The sequence below is a fragment of the Schistocerca nitens genome, chromosome 8 (assembly GCF_023898315.1).
Source record: "Schistocerca nitens isolate TAMUIC-IGC-003100 chromosome 8, iqSchNite1.1, whole genome shotgun sequence".
NCBI classification, from domain to species: domain Eukaryota; kingdom Metazoa; phylum Arthropoda; class Insecta; order Orthoptera; family Acrididae; genus Schistocerca; species Schistocerca nitens.
In genome coordinates this window covers 602345476-602364940 of record NC_064621.1, presented here as the reverse complement: position 1 = coordinate 602364940, position 19465 = coordinate 602345476, and the positions used below count along the sequence as shown (strand labels likewise).

General features: G+C 37.8%; 1 protein-coding gene across 1 annotated transcript in view; it reads left to right on the top strand.

The window, feature by feature from the left end:
- The window catches only part of LOC126199137 (uncharacterized), a 180907-nt gene extending 169489 nt beyond the window's left edge, over positions 1 to 11418 (top strand). The window contains exon 6 of the mRNA XM_049935893.1: positions 6616 to 11418. Coding sequence (XP_049791850.1) covers positions 6616 to 6834 — 219 coding nt within the window. The 3' untranslated portion in view covers positions 6835 to 11418. The remainder of the gene's footprint in view (positions 1 to 6615) is intronic.
- Positions 11419 to 19465: the final 8047 nt, after the last annotated feature.

The following is a 19465-nucleotide window of genomic DNA, read 5'->3' as shown; positions in this document are numbered from 1 at the left end:
CTGTTGTCCTATCAGCAGTGCTGCATTCCAATACTTTTATTCTCAATTCACTCCTTGTAAGAGAGTGACTTTCTATATCATAGTGTGGCCACCTTTCTTGTTTTGTATTTACTTTTTATTGATATTTAAGACAATTATACCTTTTTCAAGATTGTGTTCCATTTCCTGTATACATAATCATTTGAGTCAGTAGATATTTCAATGTCTACTTACACTGATGTGCAAAAACATTATAATCACTATGCTTAACAAAGAAACTACACCACAACTGGTGAATCAACAATACTTTATTGCATACATGGCCACTTTTGGAACACTTAAAAAAGTTCCATCATCTGGTATAAACTGTGACAGTGAAAATATTATGTTACAAGGCATTGGGAGGGCACCCTAAAGTTTTTAAAAGTTCCATATAAAGGACAAGCTAATGGACACTGTTCTGTTTTCCAAAATTATGTAATAAGGCCTCTTTTATTCTGGAGAGCAATCAATTACCCCATAAAATACAGTCTGAAAGTGAAAATAAGGGCCTTGGATTATCACACAAAAAGGATGTTAGTAGGGCATCCCAAAGTTTCTAAAACATCCATATAAAGGACAAGCTAGTGGACACTGTTCTGTTTTCCAAGATGATGTAATAATATTAACAGAATCTTCCATCGGTTCTTGGTAGAACAACATTATAAGAAATGAAAAGCACCAGTTTGCTTTTGTTCTACAATATTACTTTTATTGTAAACCAGTTTTCAGCCTACAAGGCCATCTTCAAACATTTGTCTGAAGATGGCCTTGTAAGCCGAAAACCGGTTTACAATAAGAGTAATATTGTAGAACAAAAGCAAGCTGGTGCTTTTCATTTATTATGATGTAATAAGATAGATAGATATTCAGCGATCACAGGCTCTGCAGGCCACGCACTGCTTCCACAAACTGCCTCCACTCCTTCCTGTTTTGTGCCCGGTTCCTCCAGGTGTCTGCAGTTCCCAGGGCTGCTAGGTCCTTCACCAGGTCGTCCATGCAGCTCTGCCTTGCTTGTCCGACGGGGCGTTTGGTGTTTGATTTACCGGCAAGTGCCATCTTTGTCTGTCTGCCATCTGGCTACATGGCCCACCCATTGTATTCTTTTGCTCTGTATCTTCTGTAGGATAGTTGGTTGTTGCATCAGAAGGTAGATTTCCTCGTTTTTCCTCCTCCTCCATTCTCCCTTATCTAAAACTGGTCCCCATATCTTCCTCATTACTCTTCTTTCAAATATTAATAGTTTTTCCCTTTCTCGCTTAGTCATGCTCCATGTTTCTGAACCATACATTACTGCTTGGCATATCACTGTGTAGTAGATTTTCATCTTACTGTCCACTGAGATCGATTTAGAACCAAGCATCTCTCTGAGGGAATGTGTGCATTTTGTTCCCACTGCTATTCTTTCCTTGATGCCCATTTTTATGTTGTCTGTGGTAAACAAAGATCCCAAGTATTTGAACTGGTGTACTCTCTTGAACCTCTTGCCATCTGTCTCAAGAAGTTCTACCTGCTCTTGTCTTCTTCCTAATTGCATGAACTCTGTTTTGTCTCGATTCACTTTGAGCCCTACCTTCTATGCATTATTGTCCATTTTCTGCTACATTTCTTTTAACTCGTGCTTTGATTCACTTAACAGTACTATGTCATCTGCATATGTGAGACAATTGAAGTTACCGTCCATCTCTACTCCGGCCCACTCCTATTGCCTACACTCCTTTATTACTTTCTCTAAGATGACATTGAACAGAACACATGACAGAGCATCCCCTTGTCTGAGGCCTGTCTCAATCTTGAATGTTTCTGATGTGGCTCCTCGGAAACGTACCGCTGCCTTTGACCCTTCCGTGCAAGCTTGCACCGTTTTCACTAGCTTCTCAGGGATTCTGAAGTCCCGCACTGCATTGTATAGGCTATTCCTGCGGATGCTGTCATATGCACATTGAAAATCAACACACAGGCTGTAGATATCTTTATCGTATTCCCAATGTTTTTCAAACAATTGTCTTAGTGTGAAAATGTGATCTGTCGTCGATCAGTTTGGTCGAAAGCCAGTGTGGTACTCTTGTATGTTGTTCTTTATGAATGGTTGCAATTTTCTGAGGATAATGATGGACAGTACCTTATACATTACATTCAACAAGCTGATTCCTCTGTAGTTACCACATTCCATTTTGCTTCCCTTCTTGTGTATTGGGCATATTACAGCCAATTTCCATTCTTCTGGCTGTGTCTCCTTCTCCCATATCAACTGGATCAGTTTATATATCTCTATTTGTAAGCTCTCACCTCCCTCCTTGATTAATTCTGATGTTATTCCATACTCCCCTGGGGCTTTGTTGTTTCTGAGTCCTTTGATTGTGGTTTTCAGGTCTTCTTCACTAACTTCCCATTCTTTTTCATCTTTCCTTTCTTCCGTAGTGTTCACACTGAGGCCTTCTTTATTCTGGAGAGCAATCAATGACCCCCTAAAATAGAATCTGAGGCTGAAAATAAGGGCCTCGGATTATCACACAAAAAGGATATTAGTGCTGACAGTAACACACCTTTCGTTATAGAAAGTGTTTAAGTTATAAAACCAAGTTCAACCTTTTATCATTCTTTACAGAAGAAGTGAAACCAGATGTTTGATATATCTATGAGCAGTGGTTGACTGGAGCAGAAGGTGACTATTACAGAGTTGTTGAATATTTGGATATTGAACTACTGCAACTAATGGTGGCCTGTCAATGTACACAAACTTTTGGTGCAAAGGAAATCAAATCAGTTGAATCTGGTGGTCAAACATCAACATGAGTTTGCTATCATGCTCTGCAAAGCTCTGTAGCATGTTTCTTGCTTTGTGACATGGACAGTTATCCTTCTGAAAAACGGCATCACCATCAGCGAAAACATCGAGCGTGAAGGGATGCGCAGTAATGTTTGTGCAGTCCACAGCTGTCATTGTGCCTCCAATTACTACCCCAAGTCCCACAGAAAACCGTGTGACTCCCCCACTGGCTGGTGTGAAAAACAAGGTGCATTATTCAAGCAGCCATTTGCTCGGATTATGGTGTACCCAGATACAACCACTGACCTGGTATTACAAGAAATGTGTTTCATCCGACCTAGTGACACATTTCCACTGATCCACGTTTGAAACTTGATGATATGACTCCTAGTGCAATCATTACTGATGATGGTGATAATGATGTGTCGTTGGGTCAAAATGGGAAATGTAGCGATCACCTGCTGTGGAGCTCCTGGTGAACAGTGTCCTCTGAAACACTTGTGCCTGCACTAGTGTTACACTGTCATAAAATCTGCTTTACAGGACGGGCGAGCCTCTGCCCTCCACATGCAGTGATGAGGCACGGGTGTCCAGCAACTTGACAGCTACTAACAGTTTTGCCATCCTTCACCCACTTCCTGTAGACTCTCGCAACTGTACCGTGCGAACGGCCAGCCGACTGTGCCATTACCGAGTTGTTCGTCCCCAGGTGCAGGACCATAACAATCTGCCCTTTGTCAGTGGATTTCTCCATTTGTGGCTAGTGCTATCACAAGAATGCCTCCCCATTCGCCTCAGCACCGCTCTTATAATTCCCTTACTGTGCCACATGTCCACAGTGCCAACAGGCGTGACACAGTCTCTGGTGGGCCGTGGTCATCAAGTTTTGGCTCATCAGTTTATTCCCATTGACTAAGACAACATCAAAACATAAGTTATCTTCCATCTCTTCAGTTCTCAGTACATTATTCAGTCCTCTTTCTAGTTGCATATTATTCAGAATGCTAATTTTCAATTAATTACAAGTAACCTTCAACAGCACATTGAATAGCTTACCAGTGCTACAAAAATGGAAAACACATTACAAATTTAAAGAGACATACTTATCCAATGACGGCAATAGGAATTGATTACAACAAGTGAATCATATTAAAATATTTAATTAAGTACAATGAGTGTTATTACTGTAGTTTTTTGCCAGCTTTATCTGCATGTTGGCAGTAATTTCTCAATCTGTATGTCAGCTTGTCCAAAGACAGCACTTTTTGCAGCAGTTTGAGACAATAGAGGGATTTATATTGACATGAAATCTAGAAAACCGCAAATTTCATGTACCTGAGACAATAATTCATACATCTCATCTCACTATTATGTCTTTGCACTTACTTCTCTACAATGTTTCAGCAAGGCAACATTTATTGTGATGAGAAAATAATTGACCATTCAACCAAGAAACAGTTTGGAGCTCTTGAACCAAGAGAACAGCGTACCTTGTGCCCCCATGCTTTTCCATGGCAATGTATATGCTGCTGGGGGCCCACCGTCAACAGCCAAAATCTCTGTCCAAAGATGACAAACTGTTGTTGAAGGACTGTGATTCCAGTGATGCAATCTGACGTGGTACCTCACTGTCTCACAGACATTTATTATGTTTGAAAAACCTTTGTTCACAGCAAACAGTTGAAAGTTTGAACACACATAAATCCATCGTATTGGAATTAATAAAATGATTTACAGGAATTTGCCCACTTACTGGATAAAAACTCAGTGTATAATTGTATAGAGCCCAGACGGACAGTGAATAGAAATGAAATCAACACACAATTATGCTGATCAGCATCATTTGCATTTGATGTATCTCTTGTCATAATCGGCTGACAATGATTTTCACATACTTTCTCTCCATGCCATATAATGGGATACTCGTTACGAGCAGTCAAAGGTATTTATTGCACACAAACAACAAAAATGTCACAAAAGTAAATAATTGTGTACCTTGCAAAGGTTCCTTCAAGGACCACGGGACACCTGTATTTACATGACAGTAGAGTTATACTTTAATGTTATTATGGGAAATGATAAAAGTTAGTTGCAAATAAAATGTGATGTGTAGGGGAAACAAAATAAAACTACTGATTGTCGAATCACTGCATGGTGGCTAATGGGAGTAGCTTTTTCAGCAGGCATCGGATGGTCTCAGTTGGTGCTGACAGCTTTCTCTGTGCAGGCAACTTGTCAATCTTATCTAGCAGACAACACCGAGTTCAGTGTGTCTACATACTCATAAATGAAAAGAGACAAATTGTAAGAGATACAAATTGCTACAGTTCCTACTGTAAAGTAACAACTCAGGGCAGCGAAGTTGACATGGAACCAGTATGGTTACAAAAATGTCAGCGCAATATTGGGTTCAACTCATAACCATCTTCCATCAGGACAGCTATTCCTGTCATCCACCACATCACGAATGATTAAATAGTCTGAAAAGTGTTTTCATCATTTTGTGATACTGTAATCTAAATGACAAAGAGATAATCAGAATTATGACAGACATGATTAAGTGTGATAATTCTGTGAAGAACAGTTTTCCTGTTATTAATTAGTTTCACACTTCACATCAAATTAATAAACATGTTTCAAGCCACTGATATTATCGCCACTCTGTACACGACTACAATACAAGATGCAAGAGTAATATTTAAATAAGTTCTGGCTCCCTGCATAGGGTCCAAGATGGAGTCTATCCACCCTTTACTTCTGTAAATAATTTCTTGATTATTCAATAATGATTGTTACTTTCCAATAATACTTCGCAGGTTTGCATAATTTTTGCCAAACATGAAGTATCTGGTGAAAATAAGGTGGACAGCATTAGTAAAGCAACAATTCTATAAGATGCTGATGTACTTGTTAATTATGTAAAACGCTGATTTGTAGTCTTTCTTGATGTGGGGTAAGGTGCCCTCAATAAGTAACACATCCCACTTAGTGTAAATGATTAAAAGATGTTATAATAAACCATTAGAATCAGGCCATTAAAGGTGCACTGTTATTGTATATTGTATTTTAAGTCATTCTTTATGCCTGAGTGTGTTCATTTATGACGTGGAAAGTCACATATGAATGACACAGTGATTGAATGACTCAGTGACGTGATTGCACTTTTGATCATTCTGATTGGTAATGGTACTTACCTTGCCAACAGCTTCCTCAAACCCAAATATTTATGGAGGGTTTCATATACCCATTTACTTCAAATGTATACTCAGATCTGGTCACTTTCTAATCTGTACTCAGCCATTTTCCAACACAGTGTCATAGATTTTTACCCATTTCCTCACTTGTCACTTTCAGTTTTTTGTCAGTTTGTTGAACATTTTCTTCATGCAAGAAGCAGTATTTTGGCATAATTCAAAACCCACTTTTCCTGATGCCTACAAGATATAATACGCTCTTATGCCACAATTTTTTCACATAAAATTCTGTCAAATGAACTGATCCAAATTTATGTAATTATGAAAAAAAAAAAAAAAGTACCATCAAAGACAAAGTGAACATTCACTTTGAGTGTGATTTTACCCAAAAGTCTTTCACATTCAGAGACTGGAATACTGTTTAATGCATGTTAATTAAAATTGTTACCCATTTCACTTGAAACGGGTTGTACAATTTATTTTTTAAACATTGTTTTAAACTAGTCTAAATAAAAGGTAGCAAGATATGAATATCACAGTTGCACGTTTGTAAGTTGAAATGTAAGAAATAAAAATTCTGTTTTGAAAATTCCACCTGTTAGTGTAACATTTCATTTCTATTCATGTTTATAGGAGAAGACAAATGCAGTTCGTGCCTTGGCGCAACAGCAACAGCACCAACACCAACCATCGCTTCGCCAGCCGACGTCCCCCACACCGTCAGTGGATCTTTCCAAGGTTGCCTCTGGCCTGCCTCGTGAAGCAAGTGGTAGTGTGAGTCCGGGTGTTCCTGTGGCTACTCTAGACCTCAGCACAGCTGTGTCACCGCACGAATTATCGACACTTGTGTGAAATGTCAGTTTCATAAATTTACTTGTGTAACTGGTGTTTGGTGATTTTTTTTTTTTGGCCTGCTCACAAACATGTTTTACAAATAGATATCACAGGATGAAATGTGTCAGTGCCAGTGTTATTTACAAGGTGAAAATTAAATCCAAGGAAAATGAATCAACGAACTGATTTGCTTGCACTTGGGGTTCCTGTGCAATGTAAGCTGCCCCCGCTCGTGTGGTCGTGCAGTGAGAGGCAGGCTGCTGAGAGACTAAACGTGGGTAGTCTCTGATATTTGAGGGCAATTCTGAAGTCCACTAGATGGTACCTAGTGATGTCTGATGTACCTGGGGCTTGTGTCGTACAAGTTCAGAGTCCACCTTTGTGTTTGCTTTTGGCATTTTGAACACACATATACCCTTCGTGGTCCTTCAAAAGTATGAAACAACACTTTGACCTTACACATGCACTATTCCGAACATTTTGTTGCATTTATGATACATATTAACTAAATATAAAAAGACATAATATATTCTGTGTGAGAGTTATAGCATTCCATTCATATTGCAAACCAGACAAAGGAATTTTTTTTTTTCTGGAAAATTAACTCACTGTCAGTATTGTGCTCAACATTTATACCTCACATAGGCAGAAATTCATCACAAAGATAAAAACGGATGTATAATTTATCATCTTGAAGCAGGTTGTAGTAAATCTCCAAAAAATGTCATTCTATTCCTACATCCATAAGATGTCCGCAGCTCGTGGTCTTGCGGTAGCGTACTCGCTTCCCGCGCACGGGGTCCCGGGTTCGATTCCCGGCGGGGTCAGGGTTTTTCTCTGCCTTGTGATGACTGGGTGTTGTGTGTTCATCATCATTTCATCATCATTGACTCGCAAGTCGCCGAAGTGGCGTCAACTAAAAAGGACTTGCAATACGGCGGCCGAACTTCCCCGCAAGGGGCCTCCCGGCCAACAATGCCATACGATCATTTCATTTCATTTCATCCATAAGATGAATACAATCTTCTTTAAATGATGCTCCACAGCTTTTATAAAAGACACTTGGATTATACCAACACAAATCTTTCAGGACCGTTATTATACTGCATCTAGTTTGAACAGATGATGATGTAAACTATTTGGACAGATGACGATGTAAACTGTTGAAACTTGTTGCAGTACAACAATGATTTTAGCAGCTTTGTGACAGTATACATAACACTGCCATAAAATCCAGGTACCTATCACAATATTAATTACTCACCCAGTAAAAACTATTAAGTATTAGCAAAATCAAAGTTAAAATAATTACAAATAATTTGTGCTCTTCTCTGTTCTGTTACTTTTGTGTTTATTCAGTTATGTTGTTGTTCCAGACAGTCTGTATAACAGTTATTGTGAAACACTTGTTGAATGAGATCACGTGGCAGATTAAAAAGATCTGAGAACTGAATGTGATGTGGAAACTGTAAGAAGTATTTTAAAGAAACAATGAAATGAATGAATTAATTAATTTTATATGAAATGATTGTTGGGTCCTTTAATGTTGTGGAATATTTAGAACTGATAAAGTTCTATGCCACAACCAGTTACATATCAGATGCTCTGAAGGATAACTTGATAGCTTTGTTTTTTCAAAATGAAAAAGTTGCACATCTTTATATGGCAATAAATAAATCTCTATTTATTTGAAATGTGCCACTTAAAGCAAGTGAAATATAACAAAGTGATATAAGTTGTATGTTCTCATTTGCATGGAGAGCAACAACAAGAGATGCTAGTCATTTTTCCATAATAGTTGTGTATTATGAGGGAGCAGAGTAGCTATAAGTATATGACACATCACTTACAAAATAAGCCCCCAAGAAAAAAGATAGTTGTTATGAATATTAGATCACAGGACTCTATTGAACGTAAATATTAGGAATATGAGGTACCATGGGGACATTTTCCAGTATACCTTTTTCTCTTTCCAAAGAAAGCGATACAAAATGGTATGTAATCTTATTGTACAAAGTAAATATGAACATAATAGTGAAGACTCTATTACAGACAAGAGCTCTTAAAAATACTTGTGTAATATAACCTATTTGTATAAATATCCTTTAGTAAATGTAAGTAAATGTAAAAATAACTGAAAGAGGAACAAAATATGGGGTAGCATACATCGTATTGTATCTATTTCTTGTGTAATGCTAAAGGTAACTAGATTACTCATGTTATTTTACTGCAGCAGTTCCAGTCATCAGACACCTATCTTCTTCCCAAAGAACCTAGGAAAGATTGGTCTCCAGTGAGATACATTATTTATATTGAAGCTGAATGCCTAATGAGTCAAATTTTTTTCTGGTACTAAATTGCATTAAGAAGTAGAAAAAGCCAGTTTTTGCTTTACATTCACATCAGTTTGGACCATGATGAATTAACATGTGTCCATCTCTCTTGGTTTTGTTGTACAAAAGAAGTCATTCAAGCACCATCATCTCCAGACATTTTAGGGAGGGAGATGGGAGGCAGGCAGCCTCCGAAACTTCCATTCTGTGATAAACAAGCTGATCAGTTAAAGACGACATACCACAAGAAGTAAATTTTATAGATGACATAAAGAACTTCATATCCTATGGAGCTAATGGTTATACACTCAATATATGTTACAGATGGATTTCGTAATGAATAAAAACTCTGTACTTCATATTCTCGTTCTGGGGGGGAAGGGCCAGGCAAGCACTCCCTCTTCAACCCCCCCCCCAAAAAAAAAAAAAATCCCTTGAATCCCTTGTAGATGACTATGCAACATGGTCTGTCATTTATGTTTTGTATTCAGAGCTGCAGCAGTACACAACTCAAAATTGGCCACGTTTGCAAACCTGATAGATAGAGTTGCCACTGCCTATCAGTGCCCTTTCACTTGTCAGCAATTTTGCCACATATAAAATTCAGTTAATTTTACTTCAGAACAGAACTAAATAATGAAAAATGATCGTTTATTGTGGAAAATGATCGTTTATTGGCTTTCAGTATGTTTATGTACTCTTATTTAGTCTGACTACTGGTCTTCTTAAACACAATGAAATTACTTCTTCTTTCCAAATGCTTTTGTTTTGAGTTTTATCATCTTTCACTAAAACAGAGTTCTTGTACATAGCTGCAAGCAAAGAGTGAATTAATCTATGTTGCTTTTACTGTTGTAAAATATCTTTGACACATTTTAATATAGAAAAGTGATATCATAACAGTTCCAAGACTCTCTATACAAGTACAAATTTCAATTAATCTGTAACAGATTATATTTGTGTAGCATATAATTCCACCATAGAAGACATACAGTTACCTATTGACACTGCCATATGGCATTTTGGGATGAGTTGTAAGTCCTGCAGTAATGCACTAGTTATGTTTCCACAGCTGATCCCTAGCTGCCCACAGACTGCATCCTCATTCATTCTGAAACTACATGGACAAAGTAAGAGCAAAGAAATTCATCTTTAATAACATGGTATCCATAAAAAAATGAATGAACTACAGTCCATAACTACATTCACTATTGCTTGCTCTGCTTTCACATTATTACATTATCAATACTTCCAATGTAATAAAGTACATTATATAGTAGATAAAATTCTGTATCAGAAACATTCCTCTCTTTTCATTTCTTCAAATGCACATGGATAAATCATACATCTGTCTGTATTTTCAATCTGCAAATTATTTATAGAAAACTGTTACCAATCTTGTGTTACTTATATCCTACATAATTCATATCTACATTGTGTTTCATATGTCACAGTTTGAAAGATTTTGGAGTCATGGCTTCACTATAATACAGTATTTCCACTATATTCTGGTGACAGTTACAGAGGATCCTATTATTGTTTTTCTGCAACCTGTTTGAGAATGCTATAATGATTTCATTAAGAAAGTGAGAAACAGTAGAGATTTTTGTCTGGTAGTAAGTTTGCCAAGATTCCTGTGAGAAAATTGAGAAATTATGTTTATGCTATACTGTCTAGGGAATTTATTTAAAATGTCTGGTTATTTAAAAACAATTCCTTTCTTAAAATTTTTTACAGTATATTATATTGCCCGGAACACAGTTAACAACTCAGAGTTCAGTTTACATGAAACAGATTTTAGTCATGTTTTGTTTATATCTTCACAGTTAATGACCATCAGTTCAGTTTGCATAAAATTAATTTTTGTCGTATACTGAGCAGAAAATACTTTGATGACATCTTCTTCTTGACAACTGTCCTCTGTGATACAATCTTTTTGTACACCCTATATTTTGATACTGTTATGTGAATAAAATTCTAGTGGAACAAAGTTTTACAACTTGTATAATGAAAAATGTGAATTTTTGTGTTTTTGTTGTTGACATATTATAAACTGTCATTTACAAAAGTGTTATATCCCAAATGAATGTAAACATCAACAAATTTCATTTATTCTTTGAGTTCTGATGTAAATATATAGTCAGATACAATAATACAAATGTATGAAGAGGAGTCACTGAACAACCTGATGATTATGGACTGTATTATGATTTATTTATTATCATAGCTTGCAGATGGAAATAAAAAATGTTACACAATTTTAAACTACTATTTGTTTTTCATTTTATACATTAAAAAACTGAGTAGTAATGAAATATCTTCAGCACTAATTCTTCTCCTGGCTATGTTGCCAGTACATCTTCATGGTGGTCACTCGAGAACTAATGTTTTTGTTTGCCATTAATATTATTTTTTATTGTCTGGTAGAAATCTTTTAACAGCAATCTTAGAGATTTCTGTCTACTCAAAATTGTGAGGATAAAGGCAAAATCACATAATTACAGCAATTCTGTACCCAATTCCACAACATTCAGTTCAAACTCACTTGAGTGGGCATAAATAAAAATAAACAATTTATTTTAATGTAATTTCCCTTCATTCTCATGGCTGTTTTAGAGACTGAAACATATGATAATTGAGAGCAGATTGCCTTGGAGTGGAGATACTAACACATTAGAGAAGGAAGAAAGAAAGGAGACAGAAAAGTCCAAAGAAAACACACAATTTTCAACTTTTTGTTTATGTACCTATTGTTCATGATCCATGACACACACTGCTGAATTAACATGCTTTAGTTAGGATGTGACAAGTTTATGGAATGCACAAGCTTATACACAATGGAACTTTAGAGAACAGCAACAAGGTAAAACAAGTTCTCACCGACGGAAAACAAAGAGCTAACACACACCCTTATTGTAATTATTATTGAATTAGCAATTTCAAGAAAAGGTTGTCACTAATAACCAGTAATAAAAGCTTTATCTATCACTGCCTCTAAAACTTCTGATTACTGACATTAAGAATGTCTACCCTACATCATGCCAGATAAATGACACTAATGTCCCAACCCTCACACAGTGTATTTCCCCATTCACCGAACATACACAATATACTTCTCCATCCTTACACAACTCCTGCTTCCAACCCCTTACGTCATGGCTCATACCCCTGTAATAGACCTAGATGCAAGACCTGGCCCATACAAGCCTCCACCACCACTACCTACTCCAGTCCGGTCACAAACATCACCTATCCCATCAAAGGCAAGGCTACCTGTGAAACCAGTCATGTGATTTACAAGCTAAGCTGCAACCACTGTGCTGCATTCTATGTAGGCATGACAACCGACAAGCTGTCTGTCTGAATGAATGGTCACCAACAAACTGTGGCCAAGAAACAAGTGCACCACCCTGTTGCTGAGTGTGCTGCCTAACATGATATCCTTCATTTCAATGACTGCTTCACAGCCTGTGCCATACAGATCCTTCCAACCAATACGAGCTTTTTTGGATTGCGCAGGTGGGAAATTTCCCTGCAATACATCCTATGTTCCTGTAACCCTCCTGGCCTCAACCTTTGTTAGTCATTGTCTTCACTCACCCAGTCTTTTTACTTCTCCCCTATGCTGCTACTTCGCCCCCCCCCCCCCCCCCCCGTCTCTCCGCTACCCTCTGCCTAACCTGCAGCACTTCACTGTCCACCACCCCTACCATACTATTGCTCCTCCTGCCCATCCCAGCCTTCTCATTACCTCCACCCAGTCACCACTCCCATCATGCACTGGTGCTGCTGCTTGCAGTGTGGTTTCAGTTGCCTGAGACTACCTATCTGCAACTCAGCACCTCTGCTATATGGTGAGTAGCAACTTTCCTTTTCATAATAGTGTTACACAGGTGTTTACATGCATGAATGGCTTTGCAGAAATGTCTGCCACTTGACATTCACTTGATACATGTTCAATGTGCACTTTATCTTCTCGAACTAAGTCTTTCACACAGCAGAAATGCGCACCAATATGATTTGAGCATTTGCGATATTCACATTCCCTTGGCAACTGCACTGTGCTTGTAAGTGTCCACTCATATAATGGATTAGATTAGATTAGATTAGATTTACTTTCATTCCAATTGATCCGTAGTGAGGAGGTCCTCCAGGATGTGGAACATGTCAGAAAAACAACAATACATGACAAATATTTACAACTAGAACAAATAAGCTAATGTACCATTCCACAGGTCCCAAGTGGAATGATCGTCATTTTTTAATGAACACTAAGAGTCATTTTACAAATACTAATGCACTGAATTTAAAATAAAAAAAGTTTTTTATTTATTTATAAGGTAATAAACATGTAATACAACTACTGTAATACTTATTTACAATGAACACATTACTGCACTGAAATGGTGCAGAAGTTAGATTATACTTACACACACACACACACACACACACACACACACAAATTTTCAATGAACACATTACTGCACTGAAATTATGCAGAAGTTATGTTGTACTTATATACAAATCAGTTGGTTTTACTAAGAAATTCATCAATGGAGTAGAAGGAGTTGGTCACCAATAAATCCTTTAGGCTTCTCTTAAACTGAATTTCATTGGTTGTTAAGCTTTTTATGGCTGCTGGCAAGTTATTGAAAATGTGTGTTCCTGAATAATACACACCTTTTTGTACTAGACTAAGTGACTTTAAATCCTTGTGAAGATTATTCTTATTCCTAGTATTGATTCCATGAATTGAGCTGTTGGTTTGAAAAAGTGATATATTTTAATGACAAATTTCATTAAGGAACAAATATATTGGGAAGCAGTAGTTAGTATCCCTAGTTCCCTAAACAGGCTTCTGCAGGATGTTCTTGAGTTCACACCACACGTTTACTGCACGTTTTTGTGCCCGGAAAACTTTAGCTTGGCTTGATGAGTTACCCCAAAAAATAATTCCATATGACATTATGGAATGAAAGTAGGCATAGTATGCCAGCTTTTTCATTTTTATATCGCCTATGTCTGACAAAATTCGCATTGCAAACAGAGATTTGTTAAGACGCTTCAGCAGTTCTGTGGTGTGCTCCTCCCAGTTGAATTTATTATCAAGCTGTAATCCCAAGAATTTAACACTGTCCACTTCTTCTATCTTCTTGTCATCGTATGTTAGACATATACTCTTGTTCTGAACTGCATGTAGTGTGTTTTTTCAAAGTTTAGTGACAAAGAATTGGCTAGGAACCAGTGATTAATGTCCACAAATATTTTATTGGCTGATCTTTCTAAGACTACATTTGATTTGCTACACCTTTGAACGGTGCTACTTCACTGAAGAGACAAGCCAACCATACAGCATCTTTTCCAGCTTCACTGGCAGCTACAAACTTAGCTTCAGTCATCAACAGGGACATAGAGACTTCACACTCATTACCCCTTCTTACTGTTCCATTGCTGTAGTTGAAGAAAGTCCAGTTATGGGACAATGAGAGGTTGTTTCAGTGGCATAATCACTGTTACTAAATGTTTCACACTCTCTGGATAGTTGAAAAGCTCTGTGCCTAAGTCCAAGTGACAACATCCCTTACATATATTTTAAAATACGTTTTACCAATGATCAGTGACTACCTTTTGACTTCTCCAGAAATTAATAGATAATTTACAGGAAGACTGATGTCTGATTGTGTTGCTACTGCCAAATACATCAAACAATCCACTATTTCTCAATGCGGAGATACCTGCAAATTCTTCCAGCTGCAGATATTTTTCAGTTGGTGTTGAGACAAAATTGGCTTCTGGTGTATTAAACTGATCGTGCGTACCATCTGCATAAGCCTTTTTACTGGTAAAAACTAACATACTAACTAACATACTGAACTACTGGACTGAATATTTCATGGTAGTCAATGCCTTCATATTGACTATAGCCCTTTTAATGATAAATTTCCCCATTAGCATCTAATGTGACACAAAAAACACAATGATTTAGAGACTGCCTTGCACCCTGGTGATAATTTTGTTAAAGTCAAACAAAATTCTTTCTCCAACAGTGCATTTCCTTTTCCATTGCTGATTTCCAACTGTTAATTTTTCAGAATAGATCCTTGGCTCATCTACTTCTATTCGCATACATTCAGTCGCACATTTGGGTTTTTGAATTTGCTCCTTGTTTTGAAGTTGAATATGTGCTCTTCCAGATCGTTCTTAGTCCACTGTATCATACTGTGATGATTATTTTTTGACAAGCATATCTTATGTGTTGCATGATAGTTTTTTCTTTTCTTTTTTAGCATTTCCAAAAATTGCTTCTGACTGCACAGAGCTCACCAGTGAAGCTACAGTCTTTTTAAAATTTTATTTAGTCTTTCTATTTTTGCAATTCAGCTGGCATCAAAAACATGTTCTATTAGATTATTGAACATAAAAGCACATAAAACAAATCTATACATGAACCTGATATATATTCAAAGTATGCCATGCCATAAGGTAATCATAGCCTTGGTGGAGAAGTTAAATATATCATGTATTTGTGGCCAGTGCAGTTTGTCTAATGGGAGGGACACTGTTGTAAGATAATTGCAGTTGCTTAAGTAGAATGGAAAATGTCCCAGTGAAACATTATCATTGGATAAGTAGTGAATATGCACCACAGCAGTTGTATTTACCATAAATCTCTGTCTGTATTGACATACTATTTTATACCTGAATATAACACTTTTAAAATTGAAGTATTGGAGCTCATTTCAGTAATGAGAGCTTGATGCAGTTCACTGGAGGAGCAAGTAATATTTGTGTCAAAAATTCAACATAAAGTATCAGGAGTAATTTTAACACATTAAAAGCAGCAACTGTGCACGCAAATGTGGACATTGTTTCATGTTGTGCATAAGCCATAGTTTAACAGTAGTATAAAGTAAATTAATTAGGAACCAAAAATTTTGGTGCCTGGGCCAGTATTCCTCTATCCTTAACAGAGTCTATGTTGTGATTAACAATCAATGACAGATTAAAATAGTGTCCTGGGCCAAGACTCAACTCCACTGGAAGGAAAGAGTGCTGATAGACCAGCACTACAGCAAGATCTTCTGTAGAGCTCAGAAAATATGGAGGAAAAGAAGAAGCACATAGAAACTTTGAGTTGGTGCCTAAGACTTGCATGGATAGTGTACTTAGTAGCATACTGCATGCAAAACGTGTTGGGGTTCCAGTTTCAAGCTGTGCTCCGGCACACTATTTTAATATGGAAATGTTTTTCAGACACTGCTAAGTCTGTGAAAAACCTTTTCATGTTTTTGAAACAGTTGTGACAAGTTAACAGTATTATGGCTTTAAAAACACAATTTAAAATTTTTCAGCTTGTAGCTTTGGCTCATGTTATTGTTTTTTGGAAGTTGAAATACACAAAGCATAGATGACACTTTTTTAAGAGGGGACAAATATGTTGACAAAGAAGATAATTTGTGCCACGATCACACATAGCAAATTTCATGTTGTTCCACAAGTCAGAGGGGTACCTCTCACACACAAACATCTTCATTTGGATATCTGTTACTAATAGAGATTTCAGTTACTAGAATGAGATTTCCACTCTGCAGCAGAGTGTGCGCTGATATGAAACTTCCTGGCAGATTAAAACTGGGTGCCCGACCGAGACTCGAACTCGGGACCTTTGCCTTTCGCGGGCAAGTGCTTGCCCGCGAAAGGCAAAGGTCCCGAGTTCGAGTCTCGGTCGGGCACCCAGTTTTAATCTGCCAGGAAGTTTCATATCAGCGCACACTCTGCTGCAGAGTGGAAATCTCATTCTGGAAACATCCCCCAGGCTGTGGCTAAGCCATGTCTCTGCAATATCCTTTCTTTCAGGAGTGCTAGTTCTGCAAGGTTCGCAGGAGAGCTTCTGTAAAGTTTGGAAGGTAGGAGATGAGATACTGGCAGAAGTAAAGCTGTGAGTACCGGGCGTGAGTCTTTCTTCGGTAGCTCAGATGGTAGAGCACTTGCCCGCGAAAGGCAAAGGTCCCGAGTTTGAGTCTCGGTCGGGCACCCAGTTTTAATCCGCCAGGAAGTTTCATTTCAGTTACTAAATTTCCAAACATGTATAAAAAAATTATATTGAAAAATACATTTTGCACAATACTTCAAATTATTTAAGGTTATGGGGATGGGTGGGCTGGTTCTCTTGTCTGTTTGAACTGTTTACTGTCAATGTTGTTGTTACGGGAAGGTATTGTCTCTGGATGATTCTAAGGAAACACAACTTGAGATAGGTGACTTCTTTATTTTTTATCCCAGAACCTGTATAAACTTGATAAATGTTAAAACAGTGGTTATGCTGGGACTGTAAGCTTTTGTCAAATTTAAAATTTATTTATATATCCCAGTTTTTGTTTTAGGGGACACTATCAAGTCTTACAAGAAGCAGACAAATACATCAGCTGTGCAGTGGTCGCATTATAGTACGACCATTACAGAAAGGTGGGGTGCCATTTTTCTCATCATTCAGGATGGTGTAAATGTTCTCCCACCCAAGTGTTATGAGCTTGATAGGTTGGCAAGGGAGACAGGAGTCTGTTGGAAGTGAGAATTGCTGCATAAAGGTAGTTCGTATTTGGAACGTATGAAAATTCTTTATTATTATTATTAATCAGGCTGGAGGAAATAGAGGTGCACATCCTCATCTGATAGGCACAGCACGATGTCAGTCCGTGAGTCTTTGTAGTGGTGCAGTGGAGATGGTCATCTCTGAAGGTCATGCACTCTGCTGGGAGGCAGTGCAGTTGCTTGGTGGTGATGATAGCCACAGAGTGGCCTCTCCCCTGTCATTTGATGGACAACAGCCACGAGACTGCACTTGTTGAATGCAGGATGACTTTATCGGCTAAGCCAGGAGTATTTGTACTCCCTCTAGCTGGTTGTGTTGTCACAGGAAGCAGGCTGCCATCACATACATGAGTGTGGAATGCCAGTTTGTGCTACCATGTAGCAATAAGGTCAGAACACAGTGTTTCTGGTTTGGTTGGTTCGATGGCTGCTTGTGCCAGCACTAAGCAGTCTGCGGATGACCTGCATATTATTCAGTAGGTCGTGAAGGCCCACTTCCACTTGCAGCTTAGACCAAATCACTACTGGTGCCTTGGAGAATTCAATTATCTGAATTCCAGATTGCACTGGTTAAAACGATGCGGTACCACTGTGTCTACAGGTTTCCTTGCCCTCTCTCCCACACAACTATTAACATTTTTTACACTTTATTCAGTCTTCACTGTATAATACATTACTATACACATGGCAACTGGTACACCTAGATGTTCCATCACTTACCCTTTGTTTTTGGGGCTTTGGGTTACTAGATAATGGACTGGAAGACTGGGTGGGCAGATGACTCTCAGCTGATGGCAAACAAAAGCCACACAAGCAACGATCATAATTTCGAAGTTTCCACTATCGTGACATCGTGCTGATACTCACAGCAGTATTACTCGATATGCTGAAATAACTATTCTGCACTAAAGCTCTCATTCTGTCCTGTTATTTGTTTTTCAATATTAAGTATGCAGTGATCAAGATAGCATTTAGGCAGGACAAGTTCTTGGCTGGCAGTATTTCAAAAGGATTACTGAGTAGATACAGTAGCTTGCACATTAGTTTCAGTGTCTTAGTCCCTATTATTACCAGTGGTAGTTGAAAAGTTAGTCCACAGATGTTACATAGAATTATGTTTAACATTGTAACTATGTTAACTATGACTAATTGTACACTGTGTACACCCAGTATGATCTTTCTGAAAATATGGGTTGGTGTGGGGGGGGAGGGGGATGTCCTGTGGGCTCCTCCCTAAGTCTGTTCCCCAAAGGAATAGTTCTATTTTGCATGGACCTATGATAGTGGAGGGGAATATGGTAACCTCTGCCTTCTGGCAATGAAGCAAAGTTGAAGTAACATCTTCCAATATCTGTGAAACTGATTAACATACTGGATAATTAATGTTAAAGCTCAAGAGCACCTGCATTTTCCAAAGCAGATTGGGCCATTATACTTACTTGATTCCACAGTTTACTGCTGTATTTTTGTTGTCCTATTTTTTTTCCAAATCAGATGACACTTTTCACTACTCAACTGTGCCATTAATTAAGGGATGCATAAATTTGTGTTGATGATTATAGATCTAAAGGCAGTGCCTGCACTTGTAAAAAGGTTATTCCCAGCATGAATGTACAAAATAGTTCTATGCTCTTTTTCATTTTCCTAAACCACTACATATTTTGCAAACCTGATTACTGACATAACATACAGACCATCCAAATTAGCAAAAACTAACCCAGCTG